The 18568-nt window shown below is 37.0% G+C and overlaps 1 protein-coding gene across 1 annotated transcript in view; it reads left to right on the forward strand.

Annotated features, from left to right (window-relative positions):
* Trim24 (tripartite motif containing 24) overlaps positions 1–18568 on the forward strand; it is a 93234-nt gene that overhangs the window by 57792 nt on the left and 16874 nt on the right. The window contains exons 8-11 of the mRNA XM_013021552.1: positions 7060–7177; positions 9842–10110; positions 14221–14394; positions 16846–17022. Coding sequence (XP_012877006.1) covers positions 7060–7177; positions 9842–10110; positions 14221–14394; positions 16846–17022 — 738 coding nt within the window. The remainder of the gene's footprint in view (positions 1–7059; positions 7178–9841; positions 10111–14220; positions 14395–16845; positions 17023–18568) is intronic.

The raw sequence follows: 18568 nt of genomic DNA on the forward strand, positions 1-18568 counted from the left end.
ATTTTTATTTCTTCATTTGAGAAGTCCCTCTTTAGTTCCCTTGCCCATTTAGTAATTGGTTTGTTAGGTTTGGGAGGGATTAGTTTCTTGAGTTTCCTGTATGTACAGGATGTTAACCCCTTGCCTGATATATTGCTGGTAAATATTTTTTCCCAATTAGTTGGTTGTCTTTCTAGCTTAGTTGCGATAGATTTAGCTGTGCAGAAGCTTTTTATTTTAAGGTAGTCCCATTTGTCGAGTCTCTCTCCAATTTAAATCATGATTTAAGTTATCTTCAATTTTGACCTGCTATTCTCCTGTTTTGTACACCCATTGAACCTAATAATAAATGATAGTAACACCTTAACTGATTAACTATAGTGTGACTGGGTGTAATTCTAAGCATTTGTCATGTTATTTAGACTTTTTTTTGTCATTCTTAATGAGATAAACATCTCCGTCCACATTACACAGCATGATCAGTCTTTCTTGTCATCACAATAGATGATGCTGGATATTTTATTTAATTTTTTGTGCCAGGGCTGGGGCTTGAAATCAGGGCCTGGGCACTGTCCCAGAGCTTTCTTTACACAGTTTCACACTTGAACCACAGTTCTACTTCTGACTTTTTGGTGGTCAGTTGAAGAACACTGGTCTTGACAATAGTCTAGAAGCTTGTTCCTAAGAGTCTGCTTGTTCCTTCTAAATCACTGGAAAATGTCTATATAGTAGGTCTACCATGGGCAAGACTGCACATTTTTAAATTTACTTTTGGCACTACTAGAGTTTTAATTTGGGACCTCACACTTGGTGGGCAGGTGCTCTACCACTTTAGCCATGCCCTTGACTGATAATTTCTTTAAAAAAGCTCACACTTCTGTGCTGTGGACCATGTTTTGAGTAGCAGAGATCTAGGAGACATTAACCACTGAAAGTTAATCCATTTAAGCATTCTTAAAAATTCCTATTTTTGTTGGGTGCTAGTGGCTCATACCTGTAATCCTGGCTATTCTAGAGGCTGAGATCTGAGCATCATAGTTTGAAACCATCCAGGGCAAGAAACATCCATGAGACTCTTATCTCCAATTAACCACCAGAAACCTGGAAGTAGAGCTATGACTCAAAGTGGTAGAGCCCTAGCCTTGAGCGGAAACAGCTTAGGAACAGTGCCCCAGGCCTTGAGTTCAACCTCCAGGACTGACACCCTCCCATCCCCCCCCCCAACAAAGAAAAAAGCCCTCACACAAAAGTAGAAGCATCCCAAAAGGACTCAACATAGAAATAGAAATCGCAATCAGTACAGCATGACTCTTCAAAGTTAATAATTCTCTTCAAACTGACTCCAAATATATTGAAGGAATGAAATGCCACTTAAAGAATTCAAAAGAATTATTTTTTGATGAATTCCAAGTGAATACATAAAAACGAGAAATTTTTCTGAAGAGTCAAACAGAAATCTTGGAAATCAAAAGTTCATTAAGTAATTTTTTAAAAACTCAGTGAAAAGCCTTCCAGTTGGCCAGATCAAACAGTATTTAAAAAAAAAAAAGCTTAAAGACAGGGTTGATTAATTACTATTTCACAGTAATAAAGAAAAATAAAAAATTATCAGTTGAACATTTGAGACTTTTAGAGTTGATTAAAGATGAAAACAAGTTTTTGCTGTATACAAGGGCACCTGAGGTGTAGGACTAAAGAACTAAGAAAACATATTCAGTGAAGTAGTAACAGAAATTTTCCTAAATTTTAAGGTGTGGACATTTGGTATAGGGGGATATTTAAAACCACAAACAGGAATAGAAAAGTACTTCCCTGCATCATATTACAGTGCCAAGTCATATATAAAGCAAACCCATTATAGTAATAGTACATTTCTTAAAAGAAAATCTGCAAGGACGTGGAATGATGTATTTAAACTCCTGAAAAAAGAAAACTGCCAACCTACATTTCTATATTCAACAAAGTTATTTTCCAAAATTGAATGAAAAGCTAAGAGCCTTCTAAGATAAACTAAAGAAATTCATAACCACTGAGCCAGCATTGCAGAGGTATTTAAAGAAATCCTACACAGAGAAGAGGAAGATAAATAAAACCATGAGCGTACAAAAAGGAATAAATATCACTATAAGGAAATGAGGGAGAGAAAAAGAATCAAACATTATGAAAACAATCAAATGCAAGAACAATACCAATGAATATTAATCTTGACTATAAATGGTTTTAATTTTCCAACCAAAGACAAATTGTGGTTGGATTTTTAAAAAACCTAAACATTAAAAGAATAAAGAAAATGAAATAACTCAGCATTGGTGACTCACACCTGTAATCCTAGATACTAAGGAGGCTGAAATCTGAGAATCATAATTCAAAGCCAACCTAGACAAGAAAGTGAGAGACTCCTTATATTCAGCTGGCCACCAAAATATTGGAAGTGAAGGTATTGGCTCAAGTGGTAGAGTACCAGCCTTAAGCAAAAAACCTAAGACCCCAAGTTCAGTACCAGCACCAACACAAAGAAAAATAAGTGAATGAAACAATGGCAAATGATATTCCAAACATTCTCCAGTCAAGCAAGAGAAGCTATATTCATATGGGACACTGTATTTAAAGCTATAATTAGTGAGGAAATACAAAAAGAGTTAACCACAATCCTTCTAAAGGCATAAGAATTGTATGTCTATGTATGTGACAATACTTTGTGGGCATTAAGTGTTAGATAGGCCCCAATACAATAATATTGGGTGGCTTAGTAACTACCAAACTCTCACTACTAAATAGGTCATCTAAACAGAATACCCAAAAAGATGCTTTAGCGCTAACCTGTACTGTAGATCTAGAGGAGTCTTCTATCAAGCTCATGAAACTTTTTCCAAAATAGATCATATTTTAAGCCACAAAGCAAGTTTTATTAATACAATAGCTGCAATAAATCTCTTGCATTTTATCAGAGTATAATGGAATAAAACCAGAAATCAACAAATCCATTGAGATTAGAAAGTAGACTTTCGAATGATCAATGGATTATCCAAAGGAAGAAATCAGAGATAATTTAACTATTGCTAGAATCCAGTGCAATTCGAAACATATATCAGAATCTGTGAAATGCACAAAAGCATTTTGTTTTTGTTTTGGTGCCAATACTGGGGCTTCGAACGCAAAACCTCATTCTTTTTTGTTCAAGGCCAGAGCTCTGCACTTGAACCATGCCTCCAGTTCTGACTATCTGTTGGTTACTGAAGATGTATCTCAGAGATTTGTCTGCTCTGATTATCTTTGATCTCAGCTACTTGAGTAACTAGGTTTATAGTTTATAGTTGTGAAGTTTATTGCTTGGGTGCCTACATTAAAAAAAAATCAAAAGCCATACATGATTCTTTACAACTCTTAACATAGAGGAGCAAAAGTGGGCAGAAGGATCTTGAGTTCCAAGCCAATGTAGAATACACTGCAAGATTCTATCTCAAAGAGCCACTAAAAGGAAAAAATAAATATATCTCAACCAATGAATATGTCTGAAGGTCTTAAAAAATACAAAAGCAAGCCAAGTAGTAGAAGGAAATAGCTGAAATTAATAACAACTATACTATAAATGAAACAAAGAATTCTTTGAAAAGATAAGCTGGAGGCATATGTAGCTCAAGTGGTAGAGCACCAGCAGTAAGCAAGCATACAGAGCGTGAGGCCCTGAGTTCAAATTCCAGAACTAGTAAAAAAAAAAAATCAAAAAGAAAAATAATATTAGCAGACCTTTAGCCAAGCTTATCAGAAGAGAACAAATTAGTAAAATTAAAGATGGAAATGGAGATGTTACAACACATTGCTGAAATCAAAAGCATTGCTAGGGACTTTTTTTGAACTAATAAGAAAATCTAGGTGAAGTAAATGTATTAACATTTTTATGATCTATCAAAACTAAAAGGATCCATAAGAAAAATTTCTGGACACCAGTGGTGCATACTTGTCATCCTAGCTACTCAAAAGGTTAAGACTGGGGAATTGTGGTTTGAAGGCTACCTGGGCAGAAGAGTCCAGGAGACTCCATCTCCAAAACAACCAACAAAAAGCTAGACTACAGATGTGGCTTAAGTTGCAGAGTGCCAGCCAAGTGAAGGTGGCCCCTAGCTTAAATCCCAGCTCCAGCTTCCTCTTCACCTCCCTGCCCCCCAAAATGAAATTGTAATAAAGTTAAAAGCCTGGAACCAGATTCACCACCGAATTTTACAAGACTTAAATAGAACTATTCAAAACTGTTCCACAAGATCAAAAAGGAAGGACACTTCCAAGCTGTCCTCTTCTTCCTCTCCTCTTTCCCCCTCCCCTTCCTCTTCCCCTCTTCCTCCTCTTGATTTTCTTGTGTCAGGCCTAGGTTTGAACTGAGCATCTTGGTGTTGACCCTAAGCTTTTCTGCACAAAGGAGGAAAGTTTTCTTCTAACAAATCCTTGATTCTTCTTGCCTATTAACCAGCAAAAAGCTCAAAGTAGAAATATGGCTCAAGTGGTAGTAGAGCACCATTGTGAGGGAAAAGACCTATCAAGATTGAGAGGTCAGTATTAGCACAAACAAAACAACCCAAAAAATAACTTCCCTTTTAGATAGGTAGATTTGTGGTGCTTATTAGACAAATCAGGTGTAGATAATAAGCAATTAGAAACCCAGGTTCAAAGGAGAGGTCAGGCTAGAGGTCTAAGGGCATTTAAAGTATGAGACTGGATGAAATTACTGAAAAATAGAGGACTCTAGAAGGAAAATCAGAAATGCTTAGCCCTGGGGCACACTTTCTTCTCACCCATGGGTGAGAAGAAAGCACCCACTGTGGAGACACCACAAGGTTATACAACGCCAACAAGGGGAATGGGAACCCAAGCTCTTCTCTTTTTAGCTCAAGGGGAGAGTTCAAAAATAGTTATGACTTTGGAACCCAAATGTATTCTTACAGCTAGTGAAATCAGGAAGAAACATTGCCCTTATAGTATACTGCCCCATGGAAACAGTAAGCCTGCATATAATGGCTTTAGGCAAGAATGGAAAACAATATATATAAATGAGTCTTTTGAAGATTTTGTTATATTTATAGGGCAGAAGCTGAAAAGGACAGTGTTTTTGTTTGGGGTTTTTTTCTTTCTTTTTGCCAATCCTGGGGTTTTAACTCAGAGTCCGGGCTCTATCCCTGAGCTCTTTGTGCTCAAGGCTCTACCACTTGAGCCACAGTGCCACTTGGAGGTAAGAACTCACAGACTTTCCTGCCCAGGCTGGCTTCGAACTGCAATCCTCAGATCTCAGCCTTCTGAGTAGCTAGGATTACAGGATTACAAGTGTGAGCCACCTGCTAGTGGTTTTGTTTTTAGCTGGAAAAACTTAAAGCATATTTATATGGTGATGGCTATACCCTAGAATAAAAGGAAAATTTGGTGTTGGAGGAGAGGGATGAAAAATGCTGAGAAAACAAGAAGGAATGGGCTCTGATGCATAAGAGCCAACAATTGGCTTTATCTAGAAGTATGGGCATTTCATCCCTCATTACAAAGGGAATACTTACACTGATGGGAGTTTGGAGATGAATCAAGAAAGGTTCCTGCTCCTTTTTTCTCAATGAAATAAAAAGCAAGGCCAACAGCTGAAAGTAAGAATGGGTTTGGGGAGGATGCCAAAAATTTCACAAGGAAGAGGAAGTTATGAAATAGTGACTCAGGAGAAAGTAGAAAAGTGAATGAAACAACAAAACGTATGATAGCCTTGGGGTGGGGTGTCTTAATAAGTAAATAGTTATTTGAAGTGAGGTCACTTGCTACATCAGTGCATTTATATTGAAGCAGAAAGACTTGATCAGTGTGGGTTGCTTCATTGTTTTTTGTGAGGAAAAGGTTCATGAAAGGGAAGAGTATATTTAGTTGGGAAAGTTTCATGCAAGAAGATTATTATGATGAGTTAGATAGATATTGAGTAATAGGAAAGGAAAGTGAAATGGAAGGACAGAGAAATATCATCTAACTGGATATTGGAGTCAAGAATTGTCAGTTATTTTGGAGATGATGATGTTAGTAAACCAATAAGTGAAATCTTCAAGGATGGATGGAACATGAGAGATGTTCAGGGGAGAGAAGCAGGTACAGTATAACTTGTTTAAAAACTGTCTCTTTATAAGAAGGTGGTAGGGACCAAGTCATAGTGAGAAGCAGTCTACTACCTGGCCTATATCTCATCAGCCTCCTAAGACTAAATTCTGTATCCTTTGAAAGAGTTATTAAATAAGGGACTGGGACATGATTCAAGTGCTAGAGCACCTGACTAGCAAATCCATAGTCCTGAGTTCGTATCCAAGGGTGTCCAGTGAGCAAGGGAGAGAGAAGAGAAAGGAAGAGAGAGGGGCATGGGGAATAATTTGCATAAGACTAATCTTGTAGGCAGCTAGAGGTTTGAGGTTCAAGACTATTTCCTAGCCAAATGTGAGACCCTGTTTGAAACATAACTAAATAAAAGGGCTGGAGATGTGGCTCCAGTGCTTGCCTAGCAAATATTCAGCCATAAGTTCAAAAAACTTAATAAAAGGATAAGTTAAATAAGCCAAAAACAAGATTGTTAAAAACATTTTATTTTAGAAATATACTTGTTATTTCTGTAAACTTTTATTGTTAACTTAAAAAAACCTAGCTTACCAGTTGAAGATATACTTCAAAATGTAATGTGTTTTGAAAAGAAAATTATGCCACTTTTATAAGCTTTTTACAATTGCTTGTTGTGTGTTGGCATACATATATAAGAGGACACTTTTAGAGCTTCACTGGGCACATGATGAATTATTCTTCTGATAAAGATACTAATGTTAGCCAGGTGCCGGTGGCTCACGCCTGTAATCGTAGCTACTCAGGAGGCTGAGATCTGAGGATCACCTGGCAGGAAAGTCTGTGAGACTCTTATCTCCAATAAGCCACTAGAAAACCTAAAGTGACACTGTGGCTCAAGTGGTAGAGTGCTAGCCTTGAGCTGAAGAGCTGAGGGACAGTGCCTAGGCCCAGAGTTCAAGCCCCATGACCAACAAAATAAAAAAAGACACTAATGTTCCCTTGTCCTTGTACTTCTAGATTACGTACCGGCTGCGGCACCTCCTTCGTGCAAGGTGTGACGCTTCCCCAGTGACAAATAACACCATCCAGTTTCACTGTGATCCAAGTTTCTGGGCCCAGAATATTATCAACTTAGGTAAGTCTTTATGTACATTTCTCCCATGCCCTAAGAGTTTCCATTAACTTTCTAAAAAGACATGCTGTTTTTGTTGCAGAGTATGTTAATGTCTATAGAAACAAATGTGCATGAGTATAACATGGACATACTTGCATGGCATGAAAATATTTGTATTGGTTTACAGGGCAGGTATAAGGAGTTTGAGGGTCACCCTCCAGCCTCACAGAATCTTGTCTGTATTGTTTGCTATAAATTTATCAGAACAGATTGCCTCTGGATTGTTTGTGCATATATTTAAAAGTATAAAGTTTGTGTTCCTAGGAATCCAAGCTTGAGCCTTGCACGTGCAAAATAAGTGCCCTACCACTCAGCCATCTCCCAACCCAGGATTTTTTTCTCTTTTCTTTCTTTTTTGTATTTCACCTTTTCTGCTAAAGTATCATTGCTTATATTGTTATCAGCTTTTCTTTAGGTCCACTTATGAAGTACCAAATGGTTCAATTGCTTTATCTTATTTAGGGAAGAGGCTTTTTTTTCTTTTGCCTAACATAGTTATAAATGTGTGTTTGTGTGCCTTTATGTTTAATTGGAGTATAACATAACATACAGAAAAGTATCCAAATCTTAAGAATTAGAACATACTAAATAATCACACAGATTGATGATCATTAGGAGATAGAATATCCTTGCAAGCTGTTCAGCAGAAAGTTGTCACTTTTGCTTTTTTGTTACGCTATTTGCTGAGTTAAACCAGTCTTTTTTGCCTCCTTAATTTCTCACCAAGGACACAACAAAACCAAAAATTCCTTATGCATTGTTTGTACATCAAAACCCAGCATTCCCTATGGAAATGTTTTTTTAGATTCATTGACTGTTTCAAAATCATCAAAGATGGCTGCAATCTCATCCCCAAGGCTAGATTCTGTGTAGGAAGAGAAAAAACATGGCTGGAGAGGGGCCAGTGCTCCTGAAAGAAATAGAAATGTATACAAATCTCTTCCATTCAAGGGAAGAACAAAAAGAGTCTTTGAAGCAGAAGTGATAAAGAGACCCCTGCAGGCCAGTTTTAGAAGTATAGATAGCCCTGTGCCTATTGATAGTAGGCAACCTACAAGCTTCCTTACCAATGAAGCAGTTTATTTAAACCTTAACATATAAAATGGATGTAGTTTTAGGGGAATATAGTTAAAAACAAAACAGGATAAAAAATGTGTTTTTATCAAGGATGTTGGCATACACCTGTAATCCCAGCACCTAGGAAGCTGAAACCGGAAGATCACAAGTTTTCACTCCAGCCTGTGTTATATAACTGAGTTTGAGATACACCAGAGCTACATGAGACTCTGTCTCACAACGTTTTTTTAAAAAGTTAAGCACTGAAAATTCGACATGTTGTCATTTACAGCTTAGTAGCTTTTAAAACAATTACTTCAGATGGTGTACAAGTAGTTACAATTTAGCATTTGCGTATGTGTCCAATGAATCTGGATAATCACTCCTTCCATCATTCTTTCCACCTTCCATCACGAGTCACGTGGTTTCCTGCTTTTTCATATACATATGTTGAATTATGGCTATATTTGTCCACCTCCCACTACAGCTTAGTAATTTTATTTACAATGAAATTACATTGTAAATCTCCCAAGCAGGAGAGATGATGGAGACAAGATTCCCAACTTGTTTAACCATGACTTCTGAGAAATAATTTTATATAAGAGTACTAAAGAAAACCATTGATTTTGATGAAAATTAGGTTAGTGTTTCGAGGACTTTGGGTAAGTCTTTTGGTCTCTGAATCTTGGACCCCTTTGCTAGTTAACATTTTTTTTTACAAATAGCACACACATACACAGTATTCGCAACACCAGAAATGCACAATAAGATTTTAATGAACACAGCTTCACTTTTGTTTAGAATGCATACTTAGTAAATCAGAAACATATCACTGCTGTTGACGTTATAAAGTTATAAGCTCTAAAACAGTAGTTGGAAAGCATTCAGTATGAGAGCTAGCATTGTATGTATTGAAATGGTGGAAGAAATGTGGGATTGTAAAAAATCAGATATACTATGTAGATTTTATTTCTAGCACCAACATCAGGTTTGTTGTTTGAAATAGAAGTTCTCAAGGTAGATTCGCGTTCCAGGTGCATATCTATGTGAGATCAGATCTTCATCATATATTTTAATGTAAACAGTATGTTATATTATAATGCAAAAACAGATATGATAATTCAGCTCTTAAAAGCCAGTCATTTAGATTTTTAAATGCCACTCCAGCCTTGAGCAAAAAAGCCATGATGAGTATGCAAGGCCCTGAGTTCAAGCCCCAGTACCAGGACAAAAAAGTCACTCTTCCACCCCCCACCCAAAAAAAAAGAAAAAACAAAAGAAAACAAAAAAAGGGTTACTCTGACTTAACTATTACTTTAAAGGAGTTAAATTTAGTTAAATTAGTAATTTTTTGTAAAATCTCATTTTCATAAGATAAATTTTGATTGATAGAATCTGCACAGATAAAACCTCTTTGGAGTTCCTTTGTTTTTTTAAGAGTTTACAGGAGTTCTAAAATCTGAAAGTTCCTTGGCAATTAAGTTTAGCAAAAATATCCATACATAATGTAACATTTCACCAATCATTTTTTTAAAAACCTTTATCCTATGCTCTTTTCTCTTTAATTAGGTTCTTTAGTAATTGAAGATAAAGAGAGCCAACCACAAATGCCTAAGCAGAATCCTGTGGTGGAACAGAATGCACAGCCATCAGGTGGTTTACCTTCAAACCAGTTATCCAAGTTTCCAACACAGATCAGCCTAGCTCAGTTACGACTCCAGCATATGCAGCAACAGGTAATGGCTCAGAGGCAACAGGTGCAACGGAGGCCAGCACCTGTGGGTTTACCAAACCCTAGAATGCAGGGGCCCATCCAGCAACCTTCCATCTCTCATCAGGTAAATTTGGAAGCAGGCCTGTCCTAACTTAGATCATTGTAGTCTAATTGTGCTCAACATAAAATAACCAATACATCCACCATCTTTAATTTAACTATATGAATTTATAAAAATTTACCACTCTAGGAATCCCTTATTTAACACAGAGTTATCAGTACAACTTAAAAATGATGATTTATTAAGTTGGTACATCCATTTTTGTCTACTGTTCATTGCCTTTGAGTTCTAATGGGAGATCAATGTTTATTTTCCCAAAGAACCCATACCTGTGATTGATGGGAAAAGCTGTGTACCTCTTAATTCCTATGTCAGTGCTCAGAATGACTCATACTTTAAGGACCAGTTCTCTCTGGCAAAACAGTGCTTAAAAAACCACATTTCATCTTAGAAACCAGGGCAAAATGGAATCTGAATAGAAAAGGGCAACAATATGGCTTTTTAGAATCTTCCCCTCTTCATGCTTTATTTGTGAGCAAACATCTCATCCACAAGTCTTAATTTATAAATCCTCATTCTCAGTTACTTTTTTCTGTAACTTACAGTCTACTTGTTTCTGCAAAAGATTTGAAGTGATTGTGGTATATGACACAAATAGAATGGGATTTAAAAATCTTAATGGGGTTTAAAAACCTAGACTAAGAATTCTTACTACTCTTAACAACAAAATAGGCCACAATTTGATTTAGCTTCTATTTTTTTGTGTTTGGCAGTACAGGGGTTTTGAACTAAGGTCTTGTACTGGTTAGGAAAGTACTCTACCATACCTTCATCTTAGCTCAAAATTTATTCATACCCAAGAAAAACGACCACAGAATATATTTGTTACCATCTAATAAAAAGGAACCATCATTAAGAGGAGAAAGCTTTCACTACTAAGAGGAACATATATATATATATATATATATATATATATATATATATATGACTTTCTGATTTTGTTTTGGGCTTTGAAGGGAGAGGGGACTGGAGATAGCCCAGGCTGTCCTTGAATACATGATCTTCTTACCTCCACCTTCTGAGTGCCAGAAGTGCTAGGATTATAGGCATCCACTCTCATCCCCCCCCTGAAATATGGCTCTTTATGGAGAATGCAGTTAAATGGCATACCCTTTGTAAAAATGTTTTTATAGGACCCTCAACTCTCACTAAAAGACACAGGAAGTGTTTTTCTCTGGTGCTGAGATGGAACCAAGGGTCTTATACATGCTAAAGCATGTGTTCTATAATTAGTAATATTCCCAACTAGACCTTGGTTTTGGTTAAGTCATTTCTATCAAGGCCTGAGATACAATAATGAATTTGAAATTCATGGTTTTCTAGCAATTTGATAAAGAATGCATGTGAAATCCAGGGTATATCCTGGATTAAACAGCATACCTGTTTGGTTTGGTTTGGTGGGTTGTGGGGCTTGAACTTGGGTATTGTCCCAAAGACCTTTTGCTCAAGGCTAGCACTCGATCACTTTGAGCCACAGCTCCACTTGCAGTTTTTGAGTGGTTAATTGGAGATAAAGAAGTTTCCTAGGGACTTTCTTGCCTGGATTGGCTTCAAACCATGATCCATGATCCTCATGTCTCAGACTCCTGAGTAGCTAGGACTACAGGTGTGAGCCACTGACATCCAGCTTCATACCCGTTTTAAAGTTTGTTTCAACTCAAGTTTTACAGAAAGTAGTAGCAAACAACTTAAAAAGACCTTTGGTAAGTGTTGTATGGAAGTATGTGCTTTAGACACCCAGGAACATAGCTGGCAGAGTTGAAATCAGCAGCTTGAGGGCAGAAGGACATCGCATAAGTGGACTGCAAAATGTACCGAAGTTTTTCTGAAGCTAAATGTAGGAAGAAGAGCAAACATATTCATTAAGAGCCTATGCTGAGCATTTGCATATGTTAATATTGCTCTTAAATGTCTGAGACACAGTACACTAGTTTATGAACCAGAACAGGGTCAAATCCATCATTTTACTAATTGCCTTTCCACCAAGAAGTAAGGAATTAAAATAGTTGATAGATACTCTGTGACGTGAATTAGGTGTATGAATTATGGTAAAGCAAGCCTTTAGCCTGCTTTTCTCCAGATTGCTTTTGATCTCACCATCCATTTGTTGGTTTTACTAATTTATGTAACTTATATAGGGGTTAGCTTCTACTGTACAACCTGACTTTCCCACTTAGAAATAGTTTTCACATTAGTGGCTCTTACCTACTGTTCTTTTTTAATGTACTCTGCCTTCTAGACCTTCTTTCCCATTCTCATCTCTTTTTCATCAGTTTGCCAAATATCCATACTTGTATCTTTCACCAATTAGTTTACCCTGTCCTTTAAACTTTACATTGTTCTGCTACCCTACATTCTTTGTATATATGTTTTGGAAAATGCCTATGCATAAGCAGTTAAGTCTGTTTAACTGGTTCTGTGAGGGTTTGCAGACCATATTGCCCATGAATACAGGTGAAGGTAGGGTCTTAGAATGATACAAGGGTAGCCAAACTCTCAGTCTTCTTACCTTAATTTCCCAAGTGCTGGGATTTCAGGAGTACACTACCATATCTAACACAAAATCCATTTTCTTTTGGGATACTCATCCTCTAAACTATAATGAGTATCTTAACAGCTAGTTAAAAACCAGTCCATGGGGCTGGGAAGGTGGCTCAGTGGTAGAGCGCTTGCCTTGCAAGCCTGAGGCCCTGGGTTCGATTCCTCAGCACCATATAAGCAAAAAGAAAAAACCCAGAAGTGGTGCTGTGGCTCAAGTGGTAGAGCGCTAGCCTTGAGCTGAAAAGCTGAGGGACAGCACCCAGGCCCAGAGTTCAGGCCCCACAACCGGACCCAAAAAAAAAAAAAAAGTCCATGTTTTGGTAATGGTAAGACAGGCTAGATTTGAGCTGAAGCCTTAATTTTGCATTTTACTAGCTGTTTGATTTTTTTTAAGTTATCTAAACTTTCCTTAGTGTCCTCATTTGTAAATCAAAGGTATTCACTTCATAAGGTTCAATGACAGAGCTTAATAAGATCTGAAACTTCTAAATATTATTAATACCAACTATTTTCATTAAGAATGATTTGTTACTTAAGACCTTAGAGTCAGACTATTTGTTCAAAGCCCATATTTATATCTTACAGCCTTTATTAATCTTGAGCAAGTTACTTAAGTTCTCTTTATCTCCATTTCCTTACATTTAAATAAAAAGAATAGGATTATTGTTAGGAGTAAATGAATGATCAGGAGCTGGTGGCTCACACCTGTAATGCTAGCTACTCTGGTGGCTGTGATCTAAAGATAGCAGTTTGAAGCCAGCATGGGCAAAAAAGTCCATAAGACTCTTCTCACCAATAAAGTACCATAAAGCCAAAAGTAGAACTGTGGCTTAAGTGGTAGACTACTAGCCTTAAAGAAAAAAGCTCATGGGCAGCATCCAGGCTCTGAGTTCAAATCCCAGGACTGGCACAAAAAAAGAGTAAATGAGTGATACATATTAGGCACTTAGAGCACTATCTGAGCCAGATGCTAAGGCTCAGGCCTGTGATCCCAGCTACTCAGGAGTCTGAGACCTAGGAAGTACAGTTTGAAGCCAACCCAGTCAGAAAAATCCACAAGATTCCATCTTCAAAATAAAAAAATAAAATGCTAGACCAGAATCCTGGTTTAAGCAGCAGAGTGTCAGCCATGACCAAGCAAGCCAAGCAAGAGTGGTAGGCCCAGTACCAGCAGATACACACACACAAGCAATATTAGGTATTTAATAACAATTCAGTAAATTTTAGCGATTATTATTCCATCATCACTTTATTTGAGGAAGTTTGAAGTGAGAAGTTCTTTGCAACTATCATTCAGAGTTTAGGAGGACACTAAACAGCCCTTCATCTGCTTTCCCTGTGGCCTGTAGCCATCTTGGTATCATAACCTCATTCCCAAGGTTCTTTCTTAATAAAACTCATTTTTAAAGATGGATTACACTTATTCCAAAAGTCTATCCTCCTTCATTTTTTTAAATTTTAGTAAATAATTTCATCTGTTGCAAGGTTTCTGTCTTTTTCAAATTTTATAAAAAGATCTCTAAAACATTTTTATATAATTATTACTGAAGTGGTGAAATTTCTTGTTTCTAGCAATCCCCTCCACGTCTGATAAACTTTCAAAACCACAACCCTAAACCCAATGGACCAGTTCTTCCTCCTCATCCTCAACAGCTGAGGTACCCACCAAGCCAGAGTGTACCACGCCAAGCAATAAAACCCAATCCCCTACAAATGGCTTTCCTGGCTCAACAAGCCATTAAACAGGTATATATCTATCTATCTACTCTCTCATTTACTTACACTGTTTCTGCCTCTTTCCAATTACATTGAGTTTATAGACCAAGCAGTAGGTAATGGAGAGCAAAAGTAAACTTGCTTTTTTTCATTTTCGGTAATGACTGTGAATTACAAAGCTTATTATAAATAGACCCATAGAGAAAAGGTAAGAGAGAGAATCTCGGGGCTTTGTGATCAACAAAGTATAATACAATCCCAGGGATTAGATTTCACACTTCTGGTATATAAACTTTTAGATAAGCACATTATATTTTCAAAACAAAACTTCTAACAAATCCAAGTTGTATTCCACAGAATGTTTTCAAGAAGACTTGGAAACAAATGATGTGGTACAGTTTCAATTTGCAATATATCTAATCTGGTAAAGACAAACATTTAAGGTTGTATATTGAATCTGATATGATTTGTCATTTATATTCCTGATGTCTTCAGGTAAAATTATTTTATATATTTTACTTTATTTTAAAACCCATCTAGTACTCCGAACTGTCATAGCTCCTGAGTCCACAGTCTTTCTAGCTGAAGGCTTATAGGCCAATTTTGGCTTAGTTTTTGTTTGTTTGTTTGTTTTGTTTTGTTTTTACAAAGACCAAGAAAAGATGATGCTATCCTATAATTTCGTAACATTGCAGTCAAAACACAGCAAAGTTTGGTTTCACATGTATGCATATGTGTGTCTGTATATCCCCAGTTTGGCTTTGGTATAACAAAGTTTCTTTTTTTAAGTCTAAGACAAAGACATGAACTTGTTGTTTGATGCTTTAGATTCATTGGAAAGCACCTTATCATCTGAGCCATGCCTTCAACTGAAAAGTTTGTTAGATATATTAAAAAGTTTATACTTATTTCTTGTTTATTATTACAGATAAGATAGAAAGGACAGGCTGGGAAGGTGGCTCAGTGGTAGAGCGTTTGCCTTGCATGCCTGAGGCCCTAGGTTCGATTCCTCAGCACCACATAAGCAAAAAGAAAAAAGGCGGAAGTAGCACTCTGTGGCTCAAGTGGTAGAGCGCTAGCCTTGAGCTGAAGAACTGAGGGACAACGCCCAGGCCCAGAGTTCAAGCCCCATGACCGGACCCCCCCCCCAAAAAAAAATAGAAAGGACCCAAGCTACGTTTTTTAAACCTTAAAATTCTGTTTATTTTCCTAATAATTTTGTGCCTTGCAAAAGTTAATATTTTTTCAAATATCAGCCCAACTGTAAGATGGGTACCTTACATATTTTACTATGAGTTAAATTGGTGTCTAAAAGCATTTACCATGTTCTAAGTATTGTTTTTTCTTTTTTCCAAATATTATATTTAAATGGGTAAAAGCTCTCAGTTTTTTCCCTAAATATCTTCTGACCAAGAATCTAAACACAAATCAGACAAAAATATAGTAGTAAAACACATAAACTAAAAGTACTTTTAGATGTTAAGAAGATATACTAATCTGGATGTGATTGCCTACATATATTATGTGAGGAAAAACACAGAATTTTTGTGAGGTACATAGATGTCTACCAACTATAATTGTTTATTCTTGAGAGAGGAGGAGAATGGGATAGATGGAGATGAGATCTGAGAAGTGGGCAGGAGATTAAAATGCCCTTCACGACCAATCTTATATGGTTCTGTGTGTAGTTTTTACAGCAAAGCATATGTTTAGATTTTTTTTAATCAAAATGCCGTGATCTCTCTATAATGTCAGCCAATGTAATATGTGTGTGACTGGCAGTTTTTTCCCTTCCATAGTTTTGAGATACCTCTCAGTTACTTTCCTTTTTCCCAAAATTGTATTATGAAAATTTTCAGATATACCAGAAGTGGGAAGAATTCCATAGAGGACATTTTTTGTTCTGCTTGCTTTACCAAATAACATCCATGTGCCTGTTTAGCTGTGAATCTATCCATCAAGATCCACACAACATGCTTCTTTATACTTCAGCAAGCCTGTCAGTATCATAGTTTTGTATTTAATCTCAGTTTCTAAGATAACCTGGCTTCTTAAGGCTTAATTAACTGTTCACATGTGAAAAATAACAAAGATGAATAAAACCTTATGCTTATTATTTTCATATATTTCAGGTAGGGGTCAGAATCATGGCCTGGTATATATGAAAAAACATCTCCCTAACAAGTGCAAAATCCTGTTTTCAAACCTCTATTTCCTGAGACTGAAAACTATAGTGCCCTCTAGTATATACTAATTGTCTTGCAATAAAATCAATGCTAGTTATTTATATTATGGGACAAGATCACTAAAAATTATACATACCTGTCCTCATCCCTGTTTCTTTGATTTGAATTGTAATTGTGTTGAACTCACACAGCAGACTGTCTTCTACATTTCGTGTTTGAAAGAGTGACTAGGAACAATCCACATTCTATGCCTAATGATGGACAGCCGGTTTTCCTTCCCTTCTTGCTACTCTAGTGGCAGGTCAGCAGCGGACAGGCTGCCCCCTCCACCGCCAGCAGCACGTCCTCCACCCCCTCCAGTCCCACCATCACCAGTGCAGCAGGCTACGACGGAAAGGGCTTTGGTTCACCTATGATTGATTTGAATTCATCAGTAGGAGGAAGCTCTTACAATCTTCCTTCTCTTCCAGATGTAAGTATGCACAAAAATTAACAACCTCTTTTGAAAATTGTCAGTGAACTTGGATTTAGTAAAAGATACTCACTTGTTTCCAGAAGTCATTCTTAACCCTTCGAAAACATTAAAAACATGATAGCAAAAATAGAAAATACGAACATTCAGACATACAACAGACTATCAGGGCCCTGAAGTTAAAAGTCTTCTAGATGATTCCCAGAGTGGGAAAGGAGAGAAGTTAAGATATAGGAGAATAGACTGGGAAAGTGAATGGCTAGATTGTGATATATTAAAATAAAGTTGGAAATGAGGATGTAGAGAAGATGAAGAAAAGTTGAATAACAGAAATTAGACATTTTCTGCTAGCTCATACTGACCAGTGCAGAATTCCCTTTAGGAGCATAAACAAGCAATTAATTCATTATGTACTTACACAATCTATGGCATTGGGCTGTCAGATGTGGTTCTCTTATAGACTACTTTTTGATAAAAAGACTGTAAGGGGTTTGAACTGGATTTTAATCACATGGACATTCTTGCAAAAATCAACATACTTAGGAATGACAGAATATTTATTTCTAAAACATTAAGTAATTTTTGTGTGCCAGTGCTGGGCTTACACTTAGGGCCAGGACACTATCCCTTAGCTTTCTTCCTCAAGGATGGTCCACTACCATTTGAATCATAGCTCTACTTAGCATTTTTGCTGATTAATTGGAGATAACTGTCTTTTGGACTTGCCTGCCAACGCTGGCTTTAAACCTCAGTCTTAGATTTCAATCTCCCAGGTAGCTATGATGACAAGCATGAGTCAGCACCCAGCAAGTATTAAGTTCTTAATTAGAAATCTATCACTGTTTAGTCTGATACTGAATTAGGAAAATAGTGTTGTTTATATGTTGTAACAAAGGGATCACTCACTGTTTGTTTTCCTACTAAACAACAATGTACTCTAGTGAATTGGTACTCTAGAAATCAGTGTGTGATGTGTTGACTAGGTCATCTACCCACTGCATACCCAGAGCATCTGTTCTTAAGTTGTAGGCTAAGTACTTGGACATCCTGTGATACTTTGAGAAACCATACAGTTCTGTTTGTGTGAAGGCATGCATGACTTCAGTGATCTGGTGTTTTGGTTTTTGGGTTTTTTTATTTGTTTGTTTGTCAGGCCTGAGCTCCAACTCCAAGCCTGGGTGCTTGTACCTGAGCTTTTTGGTCAAGACTAGCACTCTATGACTTTGAGCCACAAGTCCACTTCTTGTTTTCTGGTTGTTAATTGGAGATAAAAGTCTCATAGACTTTACTGCCTGGGCTTGATACTCAGATCTCAGCCTCCTGAGTACCTAGGATTACCAGCATGAGCCACCTTGACTGGCTAGATTTTCTTCATAGTCAACAGACTATGTCTGCTTTGTTCATCTGCATAGGCAAATAGAATACAGCTGATCACTGTTAAAGAGTTTTGCAGCAATATAAAATTGTGCTTTTTCTCTTACCAAATTGGGTGTGTGTGTGTGTGTGTGTGTGTGTGTGTGTGTGTGTGTGTGTGTGTGTGTGTGTG

Source organism: Dipodomys ordii, unplaced genomic scaffold, assembly GCF_000151885.1.
Source record: "Dipodomys ordii isolate 6190 unplaced genomic scaffold, Dord_2.0 Scaffold56, whole genome shotgun sequence".
NCBI classification, from domain to species: domain Eukaryota; kingdom Metazoa; phylum Chordata; class Mammalia; order Rodentia; family Heteromyidae; genus Dipodomys; species Dipodomys ordii.